This window comes from Aphelocoma coerulescens, chromosome 9 (assembly GCF_041296385.1).
Source record: "Aphelocoma coerulescens isolate FSJ_1873_10779 chromosome 9, UR_Acoe_1.0, whole genome shotgun sequence".
NCBI lineage: Eukaryota > Metazoa > Chordata > Aves > Passeriformes > Corvidae > Aphelocoma > Aphelocoma coerulescens.
This window is the reverse complement of record NC_091023.1, coordinates 14,329,254-14,356,350: the sequence shown is the minus strand read 5'-3', so window position 1 is coordinate 14,356,350 and position 27,097 is coordinate 14,329,254. Positions and strand designations below refer to the sequence as shown.

Here is a 27,097-nt window from a genome sequence, read left to right as displayed (position 1 = left end):
GGCAGCAATGTGCCCTTGGGTAGAAGGCTTCTGAGGAAGCCTTTTACACTGCTACAGCAGGAGGGGCTCCTGCTTGCCCTGGCCTGCAGGCGCTGCACAGCATCCAAGGTCTGCCCTGCAGTGCCAGCCCTGCCAGGGACATATCTGGGTGGCTGGGCACTGCCATTTTGGCTCCTGGCATGCTGCAGCCAGAGTCACACCAGAGCAGCGAGATGTTCACCCAGCCACACTCCATAGAACTCCTGCTGCAGGAGTGTGCAGGAGTGGGCTGTGCCCAGGAGGCTGAGAAGCCAGGAGCCAGCAGGAGCTGACACTCCTTGGGCCCCGCTGAAAGTGGAGATGACAGGTGGGGTGGGCTTGGCCATAGCCATCACTCCCCTTGCAGCCAGCACCAACAAGAAAAAAGAAAACCCTTCTTTGCAGGAAAACCCATGTTTGCAGGAAATCTCACATCCAGCCAAAGGCAGCACCCTCAGAAGTGCAGGGGCTGCAGAGGAGCCCTGTTTCTCCACTGGCCACTACCAGCTAAGGAGCATCACATGGGTGCCAAGGCACTGCACAGCTCGAAGCACAGATGATGAGAGCTGACAGCCCAGCTCGCTGACACTTCTGGGATGTCTTCACACAAGCACTGGCTGCACCTTCCCCAGGGGCACATTTCTGGCCTCTGCCTGACCACAGCAGGAAGTCCCCAGGTATCTGCTGCTCCTCTCTTGGAGTGGAGCAGGTTTGGGATGATGCAGCTTTGTCCCTGCTCAGGGCCAGCTGGCTAGGATGTGTTCAGTGGCCACCCCAGGACCCTCCTGTCATTTCACCTCCAGCACCACCAGCACCATTTGCCTGCACAGACCAGAGCCTGCTCCGTGTCCCACCTGTCATTAGCCCACAGCAGGAGTCTGCTCTGAGCCATTCCAGAGCAAGGGCTGGGGAAAAGCGTAAATTTATAATTGCACCTAATTGTGGGGTGGGAGCAGCCATCTCCACCTGGTAAGCAGTTCCTGCCCTGGAGCAGAGGAGGGGACACATCAAAGGGCAGGAAGCTGGAGCAGGGGAGGGAGGACAGGAAGGAGGAAAGCTGAGGAGAAACCAGGGCAAAAGGGGGGCGGGGGGGGGGGGGGGCACCAGAAACGCTCGGAATGCTTCATGCAAGAATGAAACCTCCCCCACATTTCTGGGTGATGAGGCAGCTGCAGGGCAGACTGCAGGGCTTGTGCGCAGGACACGGACAGTGAGGTACCACAGGGGTGGCAGGAGGACAGGGCAGTGCTGCCTGCAGGGCAGGGGGGCTATGGCGGGTGGGGTGGGCATGGAATGAGGTGGCTTGAGCCACATAGTACGTCCAGGGGTGGCGGGGGAGGTGTCTCAGACAGGTTACATTGCTAGGATATTCTTATGTTCTCAGTTGTCCATTTCAGAGACAAGGCTTATCTGGCCCCCATGAGAGCATGCAACAGCATTGAGTGCTGCCAGCAAAGAAAACCCCTTTGTTAGAACAAGCCGGAGGTGCAGACGAAGTTCAGCCAGCAGAGGGCTGGGACAGGGCAGTGCCACTCCACCTGTGACATTCTACCTGTAGCCAACCTGGCTTAGCGCGGGAGTGAGATTGTCCTGTTGCACCCCCCAGATATCAGCTCTTGGTACCTATGAAACAGAGCAGCTTCAGCCAACCAGGCCTGGTGGGGACCTGGGTCTCCAGCTGGGATTTCAGCAGCTGCAGAGAAGCCCCCAGCAGTTTGAGAACCGGGATAACCTGGGAGTGCTGAGAGTCCCACCATGGAGACAACATCGTTTGCATGGACAGCTCTTCCTGGCTCAGGCAGTGCCTTCCCGTCCTTTTTAGTTTTTCTTCCTCCTCTCCAGGAAATGGGGCTTTGGGTTGGCCAACAAGTTGCAACATGTATACAGAAACAAAAATCAACATGTAGGAGACAAGAAAGAGAAAAGAAAAGCAGGTGGGAATCTCCTCTACTTCTAGGAGTGGCAAAAAGTGCTTTGAAATCTGTTTATGCAAAATGGTGTAAAAATTTTAATTACACTTACGACAGCAAAGGAAGTAAACAGACTCTGGAAGCATGAACTAGTCTCTGGGATATGGGAATTTGGTCCCATGCAAGTGCACAAAAGATGTTGTGATTCATCTATATACAATTAGTGAGTAGCTCTCCACCTTGGAATTTATCCCATTATGTATTCAAAACACAAGAAACCAAAGAGATAGATTTTAGGAAGTTAGAAAACTAAAGAGGTATTATTATTTAAGGGACAAACCCTATCATGCAGGACCAGCAGTGTTTCTTGCTGTGCTGAGGAAGGCTCCTCAACCTGCCTGGCATTGCTGCCAAGGTCCGAATCCCTGCAGAGAGGGGAGCCAGAGGGATATTTATTCTTCAGAAAGTAGAAAAAAAACAAAACAGAGAGAAGGAAAACAAGGTCTCTGTATACAGAAATACATTGCAGATCTGGACCAGTGACAAAGCTTCGGCCCAGTGCCACCTCACCCCTGTGGATGTGCTCACCATAAAAACCAGAGTTTCAGCAGTGCCCATAATCCTGGGATTTTGCTACATCCCAGTGCCCCACATGAAAGGCTGCCTTATGCTGCTAAATAAGGTAAAAAAAAGTTTTGTTGATGCATTTGCTGCTGGGTTCTCACAGCAGACCCTGGGTATGGGCAGAGCAGGCATTCGGCCAGGTCTTGTCCTCATGGAGAGGAACGAGGAGTGCACAGAAGAAGGGGGCAGAGTAGGACTTCTCCAATGGATATGGGAGCAGGTCCCATGGGCATTTACCAGACCCCCATGGGCTCTGTCTGGGAATGTCCACTCAGATCTGAGTGTTGTGGGAACTGCAGGGCCCTGGCTGTGTGACTCAGCTCAGCACAGGGTGCTGCTCCCATCCTCTGTGCCCCACTGAGCCCAGCCCAAAGCGCACCCCAGCTGCCCTGCTCTGCATACCCTTCTCAGAGAAGAGCTCCCACATTCCCCAGTGGATTCATTGTGCTTTTTTCTCAACCAGCAACGTCTGGCCTACTGAAACATACTTTAAATGATCTAAAAAATGTCATTAAGCATGTTTAGAGAGCGTTTTCTGCAAAGGGATTTTCTGTTCTCAAGGAGGAAGCACAGTGATCTGCTCACAGCATCACCAGCTCTGTCCAAGAGATGCCCAAGTAAGGCTATTTAAAGCCCATAGCCCTATTTTCTGCAGCTAAGCCATATTTCAGCCCTTAGCTCAGGCATGCGTTAATGCAGTTACACAATTATATTTTCTATGACCTATATACAACCTACCTCTTCCTCACGACACAGATTTATAGTGTGTGGGTAATTGCAGCTCTGCTCATGGAAAGCGAGAACAGCCTCTATTACATTAAGAAATGCAATTAAGAAATCTCCTGCAGATTATGCTGCCCTGCCAGCCAAGCAAGAAGCCCTTTGGCAGGGACATGGGCTCTCCTGCTGCCAGAACACTTTGGACCCAGCTTCAAGTCAGCACCTTGAATCAGCTACCAGGAGCACAGGAATGACACAGGGAGTTCAGGGATGGCCTCAGACTCTCAGATACACCCCACTCATAGGCCTCAGGGCTGTTTTATATATGTTTTATATATGCACCAGGAAGACCCTAGGGCACCTTGGCCCTGATGGACTTCTTGACCAGTCAGCACAGCATTTCCATCCCATATCTCTGAGTCCCCCAATCCCACACCACAGGTCAGAGGAGAATTTTAAGAATACCCTTTCTGAAAGAGCAAGTCTCATCCCTCCACACAGGCTGAGGCACAAAGACACTGGCATATGTGTTTGGCTTTGCCTGTGAATAGCTGCATTGAGGCCACTGAGCTCGAGCACACACAGCTTGCATTGAAACACAGCCCTAAGTGTTTGCTAGACTGGAATTTACATTGTACAGAAAAGAAATTACATAAATTTAGTGGTCAGTGCTCTCACTTCGGTGCAATCCCTGGTGACAGTATGAAATGGCACAGAGATACCATTCATGGTGAGTTTCATTCAAACAAGTTGGGAGATTTTAGGAATGATTAGTTTAGACAGTATTAAAAATGCTTTTATCTGTGCTGCACCCCAGGAATACTAGTCAGGTGAGTATTTCAGTGTAAAGAGACCTGCAGTGAGGACATGCATTCCACATGTCACACCTTGCATTCCCTGACATAATTTTCTTGACAAATGGTTGTTACCCATGGACTAGAACAAAACCTTTTTACACCAGGACAGATGCACAGGAGTGTAGGAGCTTCCTTGCAATGCAATGGATCAACCTGGGACTGATTTTGAGTCTGTAAGTGCCCATGCAGAGAGCTGGAAGCCATCTCCTGGCTTGTGCCTGCAGGAGGGAAAGCTGCCTGAAGCAGGAGCTGGGCTGGCTGGGGACAAGTGCCATCCCTGCCCACAGGGAACTGGAGGCTTCCTGCTCCTGTTAGAGCCTGTTAGTGCTGCAGGAAGGAAGCAGCCACCCGGTAGAGATGTCCCCAAAGCCTGAGGGAACCAGGCAGCTTATGTGTGGTTCAGGGCTGTAAAAGTGACAGTGATGCAAAAAGAAGGTCAAGATGTGCTCTTGGGCTACAAAGTCTTAGGGACTCACATGTTCATAAATGTGTGCAGCAAAAAAACATGTGCAGGGAGGGGGTGAGGTTGGGACTTAGTGTGGGGGCCAAGAGTATATGAGGAAGATGAGGAGAGAAGTGTTTCCTGCGTGTGCACATGGTGTGGCAGCAGCTCCCAGTAAAAGCACTGGCTTCATCCCCACACCAGTGCTGGCCTTGAGAAAACTCAGTGCTGGAGTCCCTTGTTGGGATGGACAGACCACTGCACCCACTGAATGACTGTGTCCTGCACCTCCTCAAAGCCACCTCATGCCAACAGCCAAGCCACCACACCATTTCACCCTCTTTAAAGATGGCCATTGCCATCTCGAAGCCTTTTCTGAGTCTTCAGGCAAATTTTCTGCAGGCACTTTCTCATTATCAAAGTGGACCTCAGCTGTATTGGAGTACTTGATCCTTATCTCTTCTTTGGAGGGCTGCCAGGGTAAGCACCTGCACAAGCTTTCTGAAGGGAGGGAAGCTGTCCAGCCATACTCCAGACACCCGCTGGATGTCTCCAGTGAGACACAGGGACTGACACATCCTTCCCTGCAGTAAGTGATGGAGCCATGGGGCCTTACCAGGGTGCATTCCCTTTCCCAACAGCTCCCACCTTAGTCACCTTGCTTCCGGGAGCAATGGTTGCCTCTCATTAGAGCTGGAAAGGGAAGGTGCTTTGCTGCGCTCTGAGTGCTTCAACACCTCCGAGCAGGCAGAAACCAGGAAGGAGACACAAGGCCAGCCTGCTGACTGATTGTCATAGTAACCCTGGTTAAAGTCTCACCAGGAAAACGACTTCTACAGCACTTGACCCCACAAGGTGACAGGTACCACCCACACCCCTGGGAGCACAATTGCTCTGGCAGGGAGGCCCTGGAGCTGTGCAGTAACAGACCATGCAGAGCTTTTCCCTAAGTTGCAGTTCAAGGTCCCTGGGCAAGGTGCCGGTGGGGTGATTGTTAACCTTGGTGCCCGTTTAAGAGTAGCACAGTGGTGTTAATGCCTGCCCTCAACCCTGGCACCTCCCTCCCTGCAGCTCTAACAATTCAGAGGACTTTATAAGCCATTTGTAGCAGCTTTCACGCAGAAGACTGGAGACACCACATTTATTATTCTGCCACAAAAAGTAATTCAGCCTATGGGAAGGGGGATAATACCTGTTCTGGCATCAGTTATAACAACAAAATGAGTTAAACAACATGCATTATTACATTGCAGTGGTTTTCTGCTTTCTAGCATGGGCAGGGTGGTGGCAGAGGCAGCTGGGATAGTAAGGGAGCTTGGTGCAGGTAGAATGACTTTTTCAGAACATTTAGCCAACCTGTAGCAGTGCCAGGACCAGAAGTGCTTCATCTCAGTCCCAGGCAGAAGTCTTTCCCTTAAACCATTAAAACAGACCAGCTCTTACCTGGTTCCTCTGCTGAACACCCTTTCTACAACCAAAGCAAGAATTCTTTCATTTTTCCTGTTTCTACTTTTATTGACGTCTTGACAAACACAGTGAAGGAAGATCTCAGGTGACCAGATCTGTTCTGTCTGTGTGGTGGAGCTGGCAACAACTGGGAAACACCACTGCCTTTCACAACATCATCTGCCGGGTTCTGCACAAGGAAGAGCTTTCATACCAGGGGCCATGCTCAGGAGGATGGACAACCTTGTGCCATGCTGGCTGGGAACAGGCAGGCACAGGGGAAGGCAAGAGCCAGGAACTGGTAGGCTGACCAAATACCTGCATGTGCTCTTCAGAGCAAACCCATAAAACTCATGGTATTGGGGCCAGTGTCATGATGCTATGGCAATGAAAGTGCAAAGCTACCAATGCTATAGCAGTACCATCGAGTCTTAGAAACCCTCACTCTTAAAAATACAGTTATTGTTCCATAAAGCCAGAAAACTTCAGATTCTTTCTCCATACTGATTCCTTCAGGGTTGAGGCTGTCTGATGGAGGGGGTTCTTTCATTAAGGATAACCTGATAATGATGTGCTTCATCAGAAGATACCAGAAAAATGCCTCCCTGACCATATATGGCCATTTATGGGGGCAAAACACAATCAGCTTCTCTGTTAAGGGCAGAGGAAAGCAATACTGCACACCCACACCAAAGGGGTGGGCAGGGACCCCCTCTGTCACTGCTCTGTTGGCAAAAAGTGCTGTGAGAAAATGCACCCTCAGGGAACCAAATTAAGCTGCCCTGCAGGCAGTGAATTGCGGCATGTTCACTGCACCGTGCTGTGATCAGTGCACTGAACACTGGCTCAGCCAAGCGCTGTGCCTGGAGCTGCCTTTGGCACCAGCGGGATGACGCCACCGGCCATCCTGCCAGGGGCTCTGAAGAGCTCTTCCCTTCAAGACACCACAGGAGGAGAAGGTATCGGATGCTGCAGGAGACCTGCACATATGGCTGCTTTATGCCTTCTGATAAGCTGCTGTCAGGGCAAAGGTATTATTTATCAGTGTTTTGAGGTGAAAACACAGGTCTGCTCTTGCCTCAAAGAGCACCAGGGGAGAGGATGATAGGGCTGTATCAGTAGCATCCCTGTGGCCCTTCCAGCACTGCTGAGAATGAATTAACTGTATCTGGCTCCAGGCCAGGCCCCAGAGGTGGAGCTGGCTCTGTTACAAATTCTCTATTTTTAGCATCTTTCCAACCCCCCGGACTCAGGCTTCTGGCTGAGAAACCTGCTGGTTTTTGTTTGGGTTTGTTTCTAAGACGTTTTTCAGCATTGTGGTTACACAAGAAGCTGACAACTTGAGTTTCAAAACCCCAGCCAGAACACAGGTGCTGCTGTTGCTATTTATGCAGCACCAGCATATTCAGGAGGGTCTTTAAGCTAGGAAGATAAACCCATCCCGGCTTTCTGAGGTCAAGTTTCCAAAAGGCTGAGCAAGGCTCCCATGTGTGGGTGCACTGGGTGGCACTGTTGCAGAGCTGGGTGCTGCCGAGCAGAGCTCCCTGCACCAACCCCAAGCCTGCAAAGGTCCCGCTCCGAGGCACTGCCCTGGCCACTGGCAGAGGGCTGAGCCAGCACCTCCCTGTGCAAGGCAGGACCTCAGCAACCTTTCTCACCTTTTGTGGCTGTTGTGAAGAGCTTTAGCACAGCACCCTAGTCTCCACTTGGCATGTTTTTGAAACTGATAGTGTTGATGTTTTTCTTTGACTTTTTTTTCTCAAGGAAGAGGAGAAGCCCTTGGGGTAGCAGTTTGCCTGGGAGACACAGTGATCCCACAATGAGACTTTTTGGAGCAGGGCAAAGACCACCAGAAGCAGAAGTAAGGCCCTGACCTGGGACAGAGGAGAGCTGTGCTGAATCATCTCCCATCCTGGTTTCAGGGCACCGCTGTGTGTGAAAGCACTGACATCACTGCCCTCCTTTCCCCAAGAACATTTCTGGCCGTGGGCAGTTTCTCAGCTACAAGTCCAAAGCCAGATGTGCAAGAAGTTCTTCTCAAATTCTAAACTTCCTCTAACACTTATCAACTCAATCTCAGGTATTAAAGCAACAGGTTCCCTAGCAGACAATGCCAATGCACCACAAGCCAGTCACAGGCATCAGCTGTCCAGAAACAGGAGTATTTATAAGCTTGGGCCCATTAGGCAAAGGAGAGCACTCACTTTGCTAACATTCTGGCATCCCTTGTGCTGTGGTTTTTCACTAGTGCTCTGTAACCAGACAGTACCTGCAGGGCTACTATTGGGGAGGAATGTGGCACACAGAAATATCCTGATGCATTATTTTCTAGGAGAAATCACATCCCACTGCCCACATATTTGTGCCAATGCTGGGTCTTGCCCATCAGAGTGTCAAGTGTAGTTCCCAGGAATACTGCACAGCTGGCACTTGGTACAGCAGTCCCCTGGCCAGCTCCATGGCTGCTTGAGATCTTCAGCCACATCAGAACAGCAAACCTAGGACATCAGCCACCCTTGACAGTGGTAAAGACTTGTGAAGCCCAGAAGAAGAAGTTTAGATTCCCATCCTCTGTGTAGCTCCTTCAAGAGGTAAACACAGGACTGTCAGTGAAGGATCTCCATAGGAACTTGCTGCCTCTTGTCTTGCCTTGCCTCTGCCTGAAAGGAACCACTTCTTCTACAGCTCTTGCCATTCAGAAGAGACATTTGGTTTCTCTTGGCTTTTAGAGATGATCTTTATTCCCTTCACCCACAATAAACTCTTTGTCATTGCTGCTAGTGAAGGTTTCATGTTGGAGCTAAACCAGGAACCACAGATGCCTTGAGGTCTGCAACACACGCTGTGACTTGCCACTGGTTTAGGGCTTGGGTTTTGGTCAAGACACAAAGAATCTGAAATGATCTGGATTATCTAAACTTGCAGTGATTGCTTGGGAAATCCCAGGAGGCCCCTTGCTGTGTTAAGATGAACGAGAGCAAATGTGGCATGCAGAGGACTGAACACCACTTGGTTCTTAGTGCCATCACAGAGAACCTGTTGATCTGAAACCTGTCACTTTACAAAGGCTAACGGGTGCACCAAGGAGCTGGACCATCACTGCCTTCCAAAGCATTGTGAGAAACATGCAGAAAAAGGTAGGACAGTGCCACAGCCTCAGCAGCTGGCCCTTGAATAAAAAAGGCATGGCCAGCTTTGGCAGCGTAATTCCTTGTGGGATACCACAGCAGCAATGACCATGGACTTCCATGCGATTTCACTGAACTTCTGCCTCTTTTGTCCTCTGTCCACTGCCAACTGGAATTGAGTTTTCTTCCCTCTGTTACTCACCAGCAGAACAAAAATCTGCCCTCGATGCCATATTAGTGCAACTCTGGTGTGAAACATGTACTCTTCTCCTCTCGTCCCCAGACACCCAGAGCTCCCCACCCAGGCAGAAACCAGATCAAGCACTAACACTCCTCCTGAGCACTTCTCAGGGGGCAGAGGAGGGGATTGGGGCTCACATGCTGTGAAATCCTAACCCTGGCTCAACCACAAGGTCCTCGCATGGCCTCAGACACTTCTTGGCTTGCCAGTCTCCGCTCTGTCTGTGAGAAGAGCTAATCCTTATTACCAGGCAGCTGTAGCCCTTGGATTAGTTACACACAGAGTGCTGAGGCAATGAATAATGCACAGCACTGCTCTAAACGATCTCCTTCGAGGGAAACCACACAAAATACAAACACTGATGGTGCCTGTGTTTACAGACAGGCCTCTCTAACTGCCTTCTGCTGAGGAAATGGGCCATGCTGCCCGTTCCGCTTCAGGCAGTTCTCACTGAGCCTCCACAGTCCCACTGAAACACCATTAATTGTTATTATTAAGCCACCTCCTTAATTACTGAACCTAATTAAATCCCAACCTCAGATTCAAAAGAGGTGGGAAAAATGTAGAAATGAGCACTGGAGCCAGAGACATATGCTTTACAAATCTCACAGTTTATTTTTCTCTCTGTGCAAATCAGAGCTCTTTAACATTAATCACACTTCACAGTGCAGGGGGCAGAAGTGATTACTGTTTAAGCTGCAGTTCAGTGGGATCCTTCTGGGTCCTGAATCCTAGGAAATCTCCTTGTGCAGATGATCTGGAAAAGACACAAACTGCACAGCAGTATTTCTAGCCGTTGCTACTTGTAAGACAAGCTGCCTTGACAGCATCTCCAAGAGAAACCTGCTTTCCTCCTGAAGGCATCACAGCATTCATGGCTGCATGCAGACTCCAAGAATTTGCAGCCAGCGGCATACAAAAGTTTAAGGCACAGTTTCCAAGTCAGAGGTAGCAGAGACAGATGAAGAAAGAGCAATCAATAAGCTCCTTTCACAGGCACTTAATCTCACATAAGGCAAAGCAATGGAAGGAAAAGCTGGTCCCTAGAGTAACAGGCTCAGGTCCCAGCCTGGCCACCAGGCTGCTCCACCAGTGGTCACAACTGGAACACAGGGAATGGGGCAAGAAGCCAGGCAGCCCCAGCACTTGGAAAACATTGTTGAAATCCTGCATGTGGCCAACAGAAGAGACCCTTGGTGATAGCCTACTGGCAAGAGTAGCTCGTATCAGTTATCAGGAGGTTCTCAGAGAAGATGATTGTGTGACATGGAGATTTCATTGTGCAATAATAAAAATAAGAAATATGTCCCTTAAAGCATCCTTCCAGAGCTCATAGTCAGGCCACACTGTGGCTGCAGAGTGCCCCATCACTGTTCAAATGCAGAGGATAAACGAAAAAACTGATTTGGAAATGCCAACAGCAGCTCCCTTACCAGCAAGAGGGAAGCAGGGGGATGGTTGGACAGTGTCTGTACCACAGCTGAGTAGTTCAGGCACCTAAGGTAGTAGTCAGAGGAGCCAAATTTGTTTGCTACATCAGCTTAAACCCTGTCCCACAAAGCTCAGCAGCAGCAGGTGGAGAGAGGCTGCAAATCCCAGCATCCACAGAGACTGTTGAGAGATGGCTCAGACCTCATTATTAGAATGGCTTTTCCCTGCCCACCCTGTGCCCAGTTGTTTGCTCTGGCACCTCCTGGCCACAGTGCAGGGAGGGAAGAACTCTTCTTTGCAGCTAGGTAATGAGGCTGTTTAGAGGCAGTGTTGCTGTTTCCCTGGAAAGAGCAGACAGTCACAGCACAGCAGAGCTTCCTGGCAGTGTCAGGAAAACAATAGAAGACTGTGACTGACCCATTTTCAGCCAAATGGAAAACTCTGATTTTGTTTCCCATTTTAGTTTCGCCCTTCAAGCCATCTCATAGCAACAGCTTTGCCCTGCTATTAGCATTTTGTCCTTGTAAGGAAAAGCAAGAGCCCATTAATAAGCCAAATTTATCGCTGGGGGAACTCTGCTGACCTAATTACACTAGCCACATATTTGACACATATTTGACATATTATATTTACCTTCCTCTGCCTCCGCCATAGTTAAAAGGAAAACACCTTTCAACTTTAATCAGCACAGCAAGGAATACAAACAACAAGAATGAGGGGGAAAAAAAAAGATCCAAAAAAGCTATGCTGTTCTAGCGTCCCACAACACATGACTTGAAGCCATAACTCAAAGTGGAAGCACATGCATCTCCAGGGGAGACACAGCAGCAAGGAGCGCAGAGGTCAGCCCTAACCTGTGTGTGAGTAGGAGCCCTGGAGGGATGCCTGAAGGATGCCTGTTTACAGGGTGGCTCCAGGGATGTAAAGCCAGTCGGCAATGGCCGTGGGCAGGTGGGTCATGACCTGCAGCCTCACCCACCAGTAGGTCTCCATGGGGTTATAACGGTTCTTCGGGCACGGGGATGTGAGTGCTTCGGTGATGTCATTCAAGACCAGAGACATGTCCTTCAGGCCACTGTTCACGAAGGACTTCATCATGGCCACGTGGCGAGTGAAATACTCGCTGCCGTAGTCCTCCCGCACCGTGTCCGTGGCCCCACTCCACAGAGCCTCGGCCTGCCGCTCAATGCCAGCTGCCGTCAGGATGCCGGTGGCTGCCACGAAGTTACTGGGCTCAATGAGGATGACGTGGACCCCCCAGCGGTACATCTCCTGCCTCAGGCAGTCGGAGAAGGCTGCCACCCCAAACTTGGAAATGCAGTAGCAGGAGCGAGATGGACTCACCATGCGTCCCAACATGCTCGTGATATTCACCACACGGCCTAGAGAGAAAAGGTCAGGGAGAGACGATGGGCTGCAGAAGCAGCGGCCAGAACATCCCAATAAAAGGGTACTTAGTTGGACGATGCTGATTTCTAAAATCTGAATCTTGAATATGCATCCTCTGTCACAGAGCTTTTCTCTCCTGCCTCAAGCAAGGCTAACCCCTGTTCTGACCTCCTCTAGGGATGGTGCGTATGTCCATCTCTGCATCAAAGAATTTACAAAGGATTCAAGATATTTCCCTCCTAATTTCCAAGTAGGGAAATGAGATCTTCTGAGACTGCTAGCTGTGTGTTCTCAGGAGTGTGCCCCACTCATGTGTCTTGCTAGAGAAGGGCTTAAGTTCCCAGCCTGGAGTGTCACGAGCTGCAAAGCTCACAACTCTGTGAACAAGGTTCTTTCTGTAAGCACAACAGCTCATCTACCTAACACACCTGTGTACTTTTAGACCCACCTGGATGGCAGAGAATGAGTAGAGAATCCTCTGCACCTGCAGCACAACCCACTCACCCAGCTGGTCAGCCATAAGTTTCTACAATGGCCATTTGTGGGACAAACAAGAGGAGAGTTGATGTGCTGCTGTCCATGGAGCAGTGGAGAGCAATTGTCCTAATTCCTCCAACAGCCCATGACAGCCCTCGGGGCACTGCCTCAGGGCAGTGACAGCAGTGGTCACTCCTCTGTGCGTCTCAGCCTTTATCCAAGACAAGACGTGTGTGCTATGGTTTCAGATACACTTGCAAACAGGCCCTCGAAATTCCACCAGCTATTTTTGCAGAGAGAATTTTCACAGCCATGGAACACAACACCCTTCCAGCTCGAAATTTCAGCTGAGAAACAAGTGGGCAGCTCTGCTGTCTCATTCCAGACCTAAGCGTAACTTAGAGGCACTGTGAGAACCACCTGCTGACCTGATGAGTAAGATACTTTTTGTAGAGAGATGGAGCTTGTTTAGTGGTTAATTGCTGTCTGGGAATGGCATCTGAGCAATCTTCTTAATATAGCCCCTTTTTGTCCTCACAGAACACACCTGTACCAGCATTCCCACACACTCTAAGCAAAGAAGCTCTTCAGAGTTCTGCTCATGCATATCTTTTTTCAATATAAATAAGAGTTTTGATAATACCATTATCTTGTAAGATATCTAAAATGGCTGTAATTCACTCTCATTTATTCTGTCACTACCTGAAGTCACCTGTGAATGGAATAGGATTCAGTTATCCAAACATGACCACTCTTTGGACTCTGTATTATCTTGTCTGTGTGATATCTGCCAACACTGCACAACGATCTCTGGTATTTTGGATGTTTAAGATATCACCTGCTGTGTAGGTGCCTGGACTGCCCCAAGAAGAACCTGTACTACCAAATGCTTACATGGCATCCTCAGAAACCCTCCTTGGACTGCACAGGCATTCCCCCAAGTACAGCCTGGATTTCTAGCTACATCTCTTTGCTGTGCTACAAAACCTCTGAGCCTTACCACACTGCCCACCATGTACCTTTAGCTCTGCGAATGAGGGGCAGGAAAGCCTTTGTCACCCTCACAGTGCCCCATAGGTTGACCTCTGCCACCATCTTGTAGTTGTCTAAACTTGCAAATTCCACCTCTCCGAAGGTTGAGATGCCAGCATTGTTCACAAGGCCCCACAGACCTGTGAAAAAATATATGATTAAAGAGCAGGACAAGGAAGAGTGTCACAGAGAAGCCACTTTTCTTGTTGTTCACAGTAACCTAAAACCTTAACAAAGAACTGGGCACTTTTGTAGAAAAGGTTGTAGAGAAAACCCAGCCAAGGAGATGAAATACAGTCTTGCTATACCAGGGGCTTGTTTGGAACACCAAGGAAAGTGATGGGGCCACACAAGTATTGCCTCCCTGAATATCTCCTGTACAGCCAAATGCTGTTCTGGGGCTTTAAAAGGCTGACTCTGGCTGACTCTCTTTTAAGCCTCCTGTTGATCCCAGGTTTGTCTCCACTCAGTGACTTTATAATGGATTTTGCAATTTGGAAGGGTCTGGACTTTCCTGCAATTAGGAGAAAAAATAATAAAAGGAAAGAAAACAAGTATTTTGGGTTTCTAAATCCCCTTCACAACTCTGGCTCACTGTTTTGGAGGGTGAATGGTATTGATCTGCACATTCATGACCTGGTTAACAGCTGCTGTGTTTTAGTCCAAGTATTTGGTTTTCCTCAACCCTAACTTTATCAGGGGTTAGCAAACTTCCAACCAACCCTTACAACCACTAGAATGTAAAAATTAAAGTCTTTTTTGAATGCAGTCCTGTCAAAATTAAATTGACTGCACTTCCCAAGAGCTTCCGTGATGAACTCCTTACATGTCAGGACTTAGCGGGTCAGCAAGGACGTGACCCTTCAAAGCAATTACTGCAGGAGTCCCAGTGGCAAACATTTGTAGGGCTGAATCCATACTTCATGGATTTATTGAGACATGGGACTGTGCAGCCATAAACTGCACAAGGAATAAGCAGAGAATCTGGAACAAGACAACAGAGTTGCTCCTCATTAGATGTCCTGACATTCACCATGGTTATTTTTCACTGTGTTGAAGTTGGGGCTAGCCTATCGGGGCTGCATTGGACTCAGTTGAAGTTGGGGTCCCTTTCTACTCCAGGAGCTTCCTTTTACCACCAAGAACTAACACAGGGCTGAGAAGGAGTCTTCATGTCCAGGGAGCTCCAACATTGCTATCAAAAGCACCAATGTCATGCCGCTCTGTTGATAAAAGTTATCAAGCTCTCAAAAGTTTTTTGGGCTATTTGCCCTGCCTCTGCTCCATAGCTTCCCTACTCTGATGCATGAAAGCCTTTTAACTTCTTCCCTGTATTGATTCGGATAGTAACCATTTATTTTACCAAACATAGTCCTCTAAGCAAATTGCAATATTCTGCCATTGTGCAATGGAATTTATCCTCCTGTTTCACTTAAAAACACCAATATGCCCTTGGCAGGCTGACTCTGTGCTCTTACATGGGCCCTAGTAACCCTGCCCCATTCCCAGCTAAGGTTGTTCTCCCTGAAGGCTGTTGAACAGCTGTGTACAGCAGCCTGTTGCTGCTTCACTTACTGAAGCTCCCAGTTTTAGTGGGTCAAGATGACTGAAATTCACACTGATCTGCATCCAGCACAGCATCTCAGCCTGAATGGGGTTCCTTTGGTGCTGCAAAGCAAGGTCTAACTGCTAGCAGGAGAACCATGGAAACAAGACACCTGATGGAGTAATTTCACCAGTAACAAAAAAAAAATGCAGAGAAAATTTGGCAGGGATTTACCAAAGACTTAAACTGTCGGTCACAAACAGACCTCTGCAGAGTATTCCTTACAAATTCCCGTAAATCTCTGTACAACAATTTCCCATTGCCTGGGTTGTGATGTTAGTTCTAATGAATGTCCCTGAATCATTGTTTACAATAGTTTGTTGCTGGAATTCCATTACTCACGGATCAGGGCACGTTACAAACAGAACAAAGTGCTGAGGGGAGTCCAGTCACAGGGCTGTTTGCTGGACAGTGGTGTGTTTATTGAGCAGAGCCTTATCACTATTACATCTCTAGAGTCAACAATACAGTGGGAACTGCATGAGACCGAAAACAAACGGGCACTCCCATCAAATGAGTTCAGCCTTATGTACACAGCACAGGGAGAAGAGGTATAAAGAACTGTACAGCCCAAGAACTGTTCTGCACTAGCTCCTCTGGGGCCACATTCAGTGTGCAACAACACCTCTGCTCAAGGCACCTCAGTCTCAATAGCCTTTATATTCCAGCACTTATTGCGCACTATTTATCAGGAAGCCTCAAACCTCAGTCACACCAATGGGCCTAAAAAGAACCCTTTGTTGCTTTACACACTGCACTCAGGCAAAGAGCTACAGGAGGAACCGGTCCAACTTGCTGATCAGGGATGCAAGACTTCTCTGTCCCTGCTACACACACAGTTTGGCAAATACTGCTGCATTTATAGAAGCAACAGAGCTGCTCCCTTCCAAGCTTTCACTCACTGGGACAAGGCTCTGTGCCACCACTGCTGTTGCTGGGCTCTTCAGGAAAAGCTTAAGAAGCTGTGAAAAGCATGAGGAGGGCTGGGTGATTGTGTAGGAAGAAAAATCGTGCAGAGAGAACATGTGTGGGATCAGAGCTTGTACAGTACTCAGATTTCATATGCTTGTTTTAGAAGAAAAGGTGTGCTCATGTAATTTGCATGAAGATTAGAGCTATTGTTATTTACTAGCTTAATACTTGCTGTGAACAAAAACAGGGCCATGGCAGACTCATCTAAGCTTCAAGAGGAGCAACCACCTTCAAGTCACAACCCTGAAGTCCTGAAGCCACAGATGTCAAACTTCAGTTCACCCGCAGCCTGTGTCTACAGCTGCTGTCCAGCTTGCTACTGGCATAGAGGCTGCAGAGAAGCCTATGCAGGGCAAGAAGCCTCACAAACTCATCACATGGGAAGAGGTCAGGTGGTGTCACATCAGGCTCTGACTGTAAACTCACATCCCACTGCCAAAGCACTTCCAAGAAGGAAAGATGGGACTCCTATTTCCCTTGACATGCTTTCAGTGTCCATGAGTTGGACTCATGCTTAAGGTGACATGTGAATTAAGGTCATCTATGCCAAGCCTACCCTGGATTCCACTTCACATAACCTCTGGGATATTGCATGGCAAACGGAAAACATGGATTGTTCTGGCTGAAGATTAATCCAGGTTTGGGGGCAGTTCAAATCTGCTCCAAATGAGCACTCAGTTGTACCCACACAGCAGAGCGATCAGCAGCAGTAAGCAGCCAGGGCCCATCAGCTCTTCATTAGCAGGGTCACTTGCAAGGTCTACATGAGCTAGGAGAACATGTGGCAGGAGCACAAGGAAGGGATCAAGCTCTGGCCGTTCTATGCCCTTCACAGACATTCAAGGACAAAGACACAAATACTTGTGGGCTTGCTGTCACTCATTGCTTTTTTGGGATGTGGAGTTACAGCCTAATCCTCCAGTCGGTCTTGGTCTCTTTCCATGTGGCTGCCACATCAATAGCAAGACAATTGTCCTCACTGACCCAGGTACAGGACAGCCTGACTGCCAGCCACTGTCACAGGCCTTCAGGCTTGTTAACCCTCTTTTGGTGGTGCACAGAGAGAAAGACCTGGTCAATGCGTGGTCTGCTCTGTAGAAAGGATTCTGTGAGCAAATGATCCCTACATACCTTCCTCTGGCTCCTTCAGGGTCCTCTTCACAAAATCAACAGCCTGAGCCACTTCCTGATCACTGCACACATCCATCTGTAGCACTTTCATCCGGTCTGACTTCATGTTCTTCAGCTCCCTGGCTCCATCTCCGTTCTCCTCCTGTTCAGCAGAACAGAAAGGTGTCCCACTAAGATGGACCAAGAATTGCAATGCAGCGTGGGGCCAGGCATGTTCACATGGACAGGAAATAGAAGCTACTGACATTGCACACACAGGTGTGAACTTGGTGCACAAATATGCACAAACCAGTGTGCCATCCTCCTGTTCCCTCCAGCACCACTTCCAGAACTGCATCAGTGACCCACTGCCCTGAAGCACCATGAAGCCCACCCTGCTCTTGGCTCCTCACACAATGGGTTTCACATCCTTAACATGCTGAAATACTGTGCCAGCCAGGGAGAACCATGGGTGACTCTCCACTGCCTCAGTCTCTACAGGTAACATAACTTGTACAGAAATTGGAGTCAAAGGTTCAGGAATACAAGCTCAGTTGAGATCTGCTACACAGTGGCACAATTACAGCCATGAGGCATGAAAGAAGATTCTGGCTAAGGAAGAATGAACTTATTTTTTTACTCTATAGGCAATAAGAACTTCATGGCTCTGCTTTCCTTTCCACCCTTTTCCTTCCTTTCCTCCCCATGCCACTGCTGTCATAAGAGACTCTATTACTACTGTGGGTTTTCTTATTTAGTCAAACATAAACACAGTTAAAATTCCAAATTTTACCTGCTCACTTCCAGGTAGGATTGCTGCCTAAGCCTTACAGCCTAGCTCAGGTGGTAAATAACAAATAAAAGTGAAAAGAGTACAGAGTAGCCACATAGTTTCACAGCAGGCTTGATACTTAATTCACAAAAAAAACCTATTCCCTGAATCACAAGCTCTGCCTCATTCGGAAGGAAGAAGTTATGAATTGGTGAGTCACCATGCCTGGCTGCCACTCTTCCTTTAGCACTTGATACCAACTCCCACAGCACAAGGGCAAATGAGGCGAGCAACCCGCCCACAGTCATCTGCCCAGCAGCCTCTGCAGCCAGGCAGATATAAAAAATATGTAACTGCTAGTTTTTTATAAATATCTCAGGCTATTTAATTAATATAGTATATAACATCTCATCTCCACCTTCAGTCCAGGGAACAATGACATGTAATGAAGGAAAAGAGCTGAAATGTCCATCACAAACGTGAGCAAAACAGGGCAGTTCTCTTAAAAATCAATATATAGTTACACTGGCAACATGACAATAGTAGGAATGAGTTATTGGCCCCACGGCTGCATGTCATTTCACAACCGACTTATTTCCCAGTACAAGAACAACAGCAAATAAAGTTTGAAGCTTTTCTAATGCACATCAAACACAGTGACATGCTGTGTTGGCCCTCTCATCAAGCCACGAAAACAATCTCAAAGTGGTGTTACAAGTAGTCAACAACATAGTCACCAAAATATTATATTCCCTTTGAAACAGATGAGGGTTGTATGATGCCTTACTGTATTTGTGGAAGATGCTCTTGCATCTCACTGAGTTATATAAAGCAAATTTCCGCTCCTTAACAATGAATAAAGAGGAGCTAATTCAGCTTGTAAAGAGAGAGATTTACTGTATCTGTACAAAACCAAAACATAACTATATCTGCATTCAAGTGCCAATTGTTATTTGAGCACTGAAAAGACCTTTCCCTTCATTTTTTTTCTTTAATCTTGCATAACACTTATAAATTGCTTTTTGAGAAACCAAGTCATAGGCTGGCAGCTTACAAATTCAGTAAAAATGGTTTGTATTGTTCATACAGAAATTAATTTTCCCCTATCACCAATGCAACTCTATCTGCAAAGTTATCTCCCCAGCTACAATTTACTCATTATTGACAAAATATATTGATTTTGGAAGACTGACTTCAACATGCAGAATCAATTGAGACCACTTTTCATAGTTGCAGACACCACCTTAGACACTATTTAACTGTAAAACAAAGTGCTTAACTCTTTTGCCCAGAAAACCTCTTCACAAATGAAGCAGGTGCAGATTTTTATGGAAGCAAGTGAACATCATCATATGTTCTGTGGTCTCTTCAGGGGCTGTAAGCACATCCTTGTTAGGTACCACATGGTACTTTCTCCTTATTTTTAAATGGTAGATTTGCTGGCTGGGATAACACCTGCAACAGTTCCCATGGGAACAGCAAGACTGTCCTCCCAGGGATAACCTTCATGGCCTTCACCAACAGGAGCCACACAGCAGCCGAATCAAGTGAGGTGCTGGCAGCAGTGGCCCAACTGCTCCGGCAAAGCCTCTCTCCACCTCCCTTGGCTGTCTTTGTCCTCTCAGAGAATCTCCCAGCTTCCACTTTACAGTTCCATCAGAGTTGAAAGCCATCCTGCTGCCCAAGTACTCTTTGCCGGCCTTCAGTGGGACTGTGCCATTTCCTCCCAGCTATCTCCTATCACCTGGTTATCCTGCCCTCACAGCCCTGCAGGCTCTGCCTGCCCACCCCACCCTGTGCCTAGCAGGGGCTGCTCCTGGCTGGGGAGCCCAGCAACTCCACAAACCCTCTCTACCCAGCTGAGGAAACTTGCTCCAGCTTTTGGCTGCCTCCCCTTCCCCTCCTCACTCCTGTCCCCTGTTCTGGTTTGGAGGATCCCAGTGCAGTGGTGCTGAGAATAGGCAGAACACACAGATGTTCATTAGTGGAGAGCCCTCCTGTTACAGACACAGCCATGACTTTTTCCCAGGGAAGCTCCTGGGATTCAGGATTAGGTCCTGGCAAGCACTTGGGTACCTGCAGTGAGATGTCAGGGGAATCAGGAAGCCACGAACACAATGCTGAATTCCCATGGATCCAGCCAGCTTGCTCCATGTGCACCAGTTCCTCCCCACCCTGCTGCTGCCATCCACCCGCTCCCTTCCTATGTTTCCTGAGCGGAACACCTCATGCTTGTCATTACTGGATGTCACGTAATTGATTTCAGACTCCATCCAATCTGTCAGGATCATTTTGAACCCTGTTTCCCAAAAGGCCAATAATCTTCTCTGTCTGGTTCTGTGCGTATTTTTTTCCAAGTGAAAACTCTCTTCCAGGGGGTACTTCCAAGAAAATGGTCCTGGGACTGAACAGCAGTCACTTAGAACATGAGTTTGCTCATGAGACTATCATGAGGGACTGTAACAAACTGTAACAAACCCCTTACTCAGGATACATTTATTCCTTCCCCTTTAGCCACTCTGCTGCTTAGCCAGAATGAGATTGGACTGACACAGCACAGTCTGTTCCCAGTAAAATTATACAGGCAGGGTGCATCACACTATGACCCAGTAATTTGTAAAACTGACAGGGCAGTGTGTGGCAACTGCATCCAGTGCACTGGAGGTGAGCTACTGGGTTGGCAATTCCAGAGGTCTATCTCCTTTGGGAAGGAAAGTACAATATCTGCCCTCTTCCAGCCTTCTGGAAATCCCCTGGCCTCTTCAAAATATCACCCATGGGGCAGAAATCACAATGGCTCATCCTCTAAATCCTCTTCAGTACATTTCATCAGGCCTGGTGAACTTAAGCACATTAATTAATATAAACATCCCTTGTTCTTTACCTTTTCTCGACTACAGTCCTCATGACAACTGCTGGCAGTGAGCATCTGAAAACAATTTATTCTTTTTTCAGTAAGATCAAAGAAAATAAAACAATGGTTATTTCAACTTTTCTTGTACTTTCTACTTTTAAGGTTATTTTATAATCTGTTTCTGTATGGTTTTCTGTCTCAATCCTAATATATTAACAGAAACTCAGTGGAGTTGCTTGCCCTTGCTAAATGCAATCCTTTTTGCATTTGATTATTTCCAGTTCTTCCCAGCCTGCCTGCCATGTTCTTTTTATTCCTGTAACTTTATATTTGACTTATTTGACTGTCTGATCATTGAGAAGCTCCTGATGCACCTCAGAGTCTATTATCCTGTATTTCTGTGGTGATGTAGTACATCAGGGATCCTTTAATTCTCTGTATAAAAGCATGTTAAGTGGTGACAGACTAACTGGGTGTGAACTAAGAGCCTGGCACCTGCTTTATGACAGCTGCCCCCATACCTGCTCTGACCCTGCTGGGAACCTACTGCAGCTCACAAGCAATGAAGCCAGCAAGCAAACAGGCCTCACTTCAGGAGCATTACGTTTCTATATGGGGTTTCCAATGGAGCCTTTCCACCTCTGCTCCACACTAGCACGTGCCTTCCAAACAGCCCCCTCAGCCCACCCTATCTTCCCTCTCCTTTCTGTTCCGTACATCTGCTGCTCTGCAGAGTGCCTGACTTGCTATCAGCACTGAGACAGGCATCCCAAAGCAGCAAATGACATGATTACTGAAGGAATTACAGAGGCTCCATATGGAAATTTCCAAACAGTGGCAATTATCCAACAGGACGCTCTTGTTCTCAAGTTACACAATATGTCAGCTGATAATAACTTTCCCTTCTGGTGTGGTGGAAGAACGTAACCTCTGCTGTGATCACACAGGCAGAGAAGGTCACCTTTGTTTGTTCTCACCATCCACAGCACTCAAAAATCTGTGATCATCATGCCCTGAACACCTGTGTGGAAATGGTCATCTTCAAATGGAGAAATGAGTGACCATGAATTGATTTTGAACAACTCAAGTCAGAAATTGCATGAGTTTTGACTAGCAAAACAGCAAAAATGCATCGTAAAGGTAAAATCCCAGCTGAGATGGAAGTGGAGCTGGCCCAGTTTATAAAAAGGGTTTCACAATAAGAGGTATGAAGCCCCTTAGGATTCAGTGTGTCTAAACTTATCTCTTACAAGTGATACCACCTGCCAAACACACGTGACAGGAAGTGAGACCTAAAGATGTCAGAAATGTATGGTAAATTTGTTTATTCAGCTATCTATAAACTGAATAGCTTGTACAGAAGCTGCAGAAGCACAGTTGCAAGACATTTTGGAAACACAGACTTAATAATGCAGGAGAGGCAGCTTGGAGATGAGTATGGGGAGGGTGTCCACAAAAATGACAGTGTGAAAGACAGCAACAGGGATGCCAGGGAAGACAGAAAGCCATAGCACGATAGCATTCTTGGCCTATCACATCTATTGAGTGTGCTGTGGTATTGCTGAGAGGCTTCCAGCAGTGAACAGTACCATACTGTACAAGCTACTGTACAGACATGCAGTTGACAGACCAACCCTGCCCTAAAGAGCTCACAATTACAGGAACAACAAGATGCAATAGGAAGATGAAGCAATGGAAGATGTAACGATCCCCACCCACTGCACCTCTCTCAGGTCTTAAACGGGGGTAAATGGAGGCTGCAAATGAAGGTGCTTTCACTTGAGAAGCATTTTTCTCTAATCAGAGAAAAATTTTGATCAATTTCACTACTCACCATGAGCAAGCATCCAGCAAAAACAGTAAATCCCTTTGCATGAAGGCATTTTGCCAAGGCATGTCCAAAACCTTTGTCACAGCCTGTTATTAGCACCTCCTTCCCTTCAGCCTGTGTGGGGAAAGACAGTCATAGGATACCATCAGATATTGCAATGTAGGCACCACCAGCACCCTGCCCCATAGCACAGGAGCCACCTGCAGTCCTGCAGCCAGGGTAGGTACAATTCCAGATGCAAGTGACAGTGGCACCTGTCTGCGCAAACACAACCAGCTCCCAACTGCTGTGAAATCGTAAATTTATTCAGTTGCTGGTCTGTAACAATTTGTGTTGCCTTGATACCTGAGCTGGAACAGTAACTCTTTCTTTCAAGTATTAGTGGCCAAAGCAGAACAGAAACACCTCAACAGAAGTTAATGATCTACCAGTTCATAATCATTAATAAGAAAAAGCAGCATAGAAAACATCCAAATGGCAGGATGTCACTGGCTTGAACTGTACAGCAGCTCTTTTAGCTGCTGAGTGACTACTGTCTGTTCCCCACCTACTCCCACTCTATGCGGCACTTTCCATGATGTATTTTAGCATGCAGGAATGTGACTACAGGTTAGAGCTTCCTTCTGAAACTCTGCAGTCTTAAGAGGAACAACTTATCAAATCCTACGGTTTGCTCCTACATTATTACTATCTTTTGACTGACTGATAAATTGAGAAAGAAGATTTGATATTCTATCTAGTGTGACACAACAGGCTTGAGATAGATATGAAAGCAGAATCCCAAATCCTGAAGAGAAGCCTGTAGCAAAACACTGCCCAGTCACCCTCTGTCTTTGCTTGAAAGCCATCTCCTCACAACAGGTGTGAAGCAATGAACTAACACTTAACCCAGCTAGAAGGCTGCCAGCTGCTGTGCTGCACAATGCTCCAAATTTGAACCATATCCATGAGGCAATAACGTGATAAAACAATAAAAATCTAGAGATTGCAATAAGGAAGTGAGGTCAGTTCCATCTCTCTGGAGATATCTGCAACTAATATTGCCTGTTACTGAATTCACAGTGGCTGGAATATGAACATACTTATGTATGAATTGCACTGGCTGGTGCAGCCACATTTTCAGAGAGAAATGGGTCAATCACCAGTGCTCTCTCATCTCTTGATTGGCTGATGTGGTGTAGGGAAGCAGCAATAAGGGATGATTGCAGGGTGATAGCGATCAGAGCATTACTGCACAAACTCAGGGTGACAACAATAAGCAAATAAGCTACACCCTGTCCTATAGCTCATGTTGAAGTAACTGCTCTCAAAGGAGAGTTGTGATCTGAAGCGGAAACAAGAACTGATCAAAAGTCTATCCTGAATTTATAATACAAATACCCACAATAATATACTATAACCTATACTCAGACAAAGAGCACCCAGGTACAGACTAGCTCTATTGAAGCTCTAAAGATAGCTACAGCTAAAGGACAAAAGATAAGTGAGAATTAAATATACAGTGCTCAGTCTGAATTTAATTTAGAGTGACACAACTCCAAGAGAGATGAAAATCAAACATGAACCAGGTCACAGAAGTTGTCAAGGTCACCTCTCACAATAACTCAACAAACTGGCCCATGGAGAAAGGATTTGACTTTTTTTTCTCTCTCTCACCTCCCTAGACTCTTTGCCTCTGAATCTTGAAGGCAGAGGACTTCCCAAAAGAGCAGGAAGTGTGCAGGAAATAAGCAGCTGTAATCAGTTCCAGAACATAGGACAGACAATCAAAGAAGATACCCAAACATCAACCATCACTTGCTCCTTAAAAGAAAGTCCCCAAACAAACAACCAAAACTTAGACAGAAATGAGGTTTAAAAATCCTTTCACTTGCCTATAATAGCAAGGAAAGTGAGGGACAACTCACAGTAAAAGAAGGATCCTGTGATTGTTATTTGCTATAGCCCTAACTGCTGGTGATAAAATACATGACTACAGCATCATGGCTCATAACAGACTGAGGCCCCAGCAGCACCAAGGAGTGTGCAAAACCCAAGGGATGTACTGGATCTCACATCTGTACCTCTGCCTGTTTGTGCAATGCCTGATGGACCAAGAGCTCCCAGGGCTGACAGCGGGCATCAACCCCATTCCCAGCCAAAAGGATCCTCTCCCAGAAAAACTTCTGTACACATAAAAGCTCAATCACCCTTATCTTTTGAAAGTCCTGAGATAAGGCTTAATGGGCCTGTTCCTGAAGTTTGGTAAGGCCAATCTGCAGCTTAATTTGACTCAGTGCTGGGACAGTCAGAGAGGACCAGTTATCAGCACAGTGACCTTAATGAGCATTCAGAGGAAGTTCAGGTGCCTCCCTCACTCGGGGTCATACAGTGTTCCCGGGAAACACTGCACGGGAGACAACACTCATGTGCAGTGCTGACAGGGTGCCTAGGACAGGGTGCCTGGGATCTGCTAAGAGCACAGAATAACTTACTGTACCAGAGGTGCTGCTGTGGCATGTGGGCAGAGCAATACTGTCTGTGCTTGCTGTGCGATCTACAACACTGATACACATTCCTCACAGTTCAGGCAGCCTAGTGGGGCAGCTTCATTTCAACCTGCAGTCAGCTCAGATGCACACAGCTCTTCCTACTGGGATATGACCAGTTTATTAAGTAGAATAATTTATTTTACTAATACAGGTGATCTATCAGAATTATACATTTACTGCAAAACAGACTGAAGAAATCAAAGCTACTTTTTCAGCCTGTCTCTCTAGACAATGTGGGAATATGCCATGTTTACCTAGACTTTGTTTCTCTAATGTGCCACTTGTTTTTTTTGATCCTGTTCCCTTTTATGCTCTCCCCAACCATCCCCCGATGTTATCAAACAGATTGATTTTAAGATAAGTGCAGCTACAAAGTAAACTTGACTTGTTTCTTTCTCCATGATTGGGAAAGTTGACGTTTTCAATCCCAGGAAAAAGAACTGAAAGTATTCACTACATAGAATGTACTTTCTCAGGTGGAAGAGGGATGGGGTAACTAAGAGAAGCAGAGTGGAGAGAGGATGGAAGAGTGAAGTGGAAGGCTGCAATCAGGCTGCAGCTGTTATCTGGCCATTCTGGGGGGCAGGAGCTAGAGATCCTGAAGCTAGAGGTCCTGAAGCAAAAACACTGGCTTAGAGAGCAAATCGTATCCCGGGCTGCATCCAAAGCAGCATGGACAAGGGAGATGCTTCTGTCTCTCCACTCTGGTGAGACCCCACCTGCAGTGCTGCATCGAGCTCCGGGGTCCCAGCACAGGAAGGACATGAACCTGTTGGAGTGAGTCCAGGGGAGGCCACCAAGATGATCAGAGGGATGGAGAACCTCTCATATGAGACAAGACTGAGAGAATTTAGATTGTTCAGCCAGGAAAAGGCTTTGGGGTGACCTAATTGTGGCCTTCTACTTCCTGTGGAGAGACCATTTGCAAGTGCACGTAATGACAGGACAAGGGGTAATGGGTTCAAATTGAGAGTAGGTTTAGATTAGATATTAGAAAAAAAATCTTAACTGTGAGGGTGGTGAGGCACTGGAGCAAGTTGCCCAGAGAAGCTGTGGATCCCCCATCCCTGGAAGTGTTCAAGGCCAGGGTGGACAGGGCTCTGAGCAACCTGGTCTAGTGGAAGGTGTCCGTGCACATGGCAAGGGGTTGGAACTGCATGAACTTTAAGGTCCCTTCCAGCGCAAGCCGTTCTATGATTATATGAACATGTTCCCCTTCACGTGAAGCACTGCGGGGGGAGCAGGGGAGCAGCCTCCGCACCGCGGGATCCGAGGGCAGCGCCCGCCGCACCGAGGCCCGGCCCGGCCGAGCCTCGCGGCGGGGGCCTCATCGCCCCGGGCCGTGCCCAGCTCGGCGCTTCGCCCCCCTCACAGCATCTGTCCGGCTGCACCAGCCCAGCCCGGGCCGGGCAGCGCCGCTCCAGCCTCGACACCTGCGGCATCTCAGCCCAGCCCAGCCCGGCCCGGCCCGGCCACCCGGCCCGGCGCCATTTTGGGCCCCGGGGGCGCCTCCCGCGGGCTGTGCCGGCGAGCTCCGGCCCCTCGCCGCGGTACTCACGGGCAGGGCGCGGCGGGCCCGCCGCGGCAGGAGGACGAGGAAGCGGAGGAGCAGCACCCCCGCGGCGCCCAGCGCCAGCAGCAGCCCCGCGCCACTCCGCATGGCCGCAGCCTATCGCCGCTGCCGCCCCGGCCCTGCCCCCGGCCCG

At 48.0% G+C, this 27,097-nt stretch overlaps 1 protein-coding gene across 2 annotated transcripts; it reads right to left on the bottom strand.

The window, feature by feature from the left end:
• Window positions 1–9,976: 9,976 nt before the first annotated feature.
• LOC138114949 (D-beta-hydroxybutyrate dehydrogenase, mitochondrial-like) lies at window positions 9,977–27,066 on the bottom strand. 2 transcript variants are annotated; one of them, XM_069024969.1, is made up of 5 exons: window positions 26,950–27,066; window positions 22,864–22,974; window positions 17,425–17,566; window positions 13,703–13,855; window positions 9,977–12,199 (listed from the first exon to the last, which is right to left on the bottom strand). In XM_069024969.1, exons 1-5 carry the CDS (start codon window positions 27,049–27,051, stop codon window positions 11,718–11,720), a joined length of 990 nt encoding a protein of 329 aa, XP_068881070.1. In that variant the 5' UTR covers window positions 27,052–27,066; the 3' UTR covers window positions 9,977–11,717. The 2 variants fall into 2 exon arrangements, with proteins under 2 accessions (XP_068881070.1, XP_068881071.1); XM_069024970.1 differs by lacking the exon at window positions 22,864–22,974.
• Window positions 27,067–27,097: the final 31 nt, after the last annotated feature.

What these genes read in the sequence shown, in the direction of transcription:
- LOC138114949 (XM_069024969.1), bottom strand. Translation starts at nt 27,051, where the DNA reads ATGCGGAGTGGCGCGGGGCTGCTGCTGGCGCTGGGCGCCGCGGGGGTG. An exon ending in GGGCCCGCCGCGCCCTGCCC is followed by an intron (nt 22,975 to 26,949) that starts GTGAGTACCGCG and finishes TTCCCCACACAG; the next exon opens with GCTGAAGGGAAGGAGGTGCT. An exon ending in CCTCATTCGCAGAGCTAAAG is followed by an intron (nt 12,200 to 13,702) that starts GTACATGGTGGG and finishes TTTTCTCTCTAG; the next exon opens with GCCGTGTGGTGAATATCACG.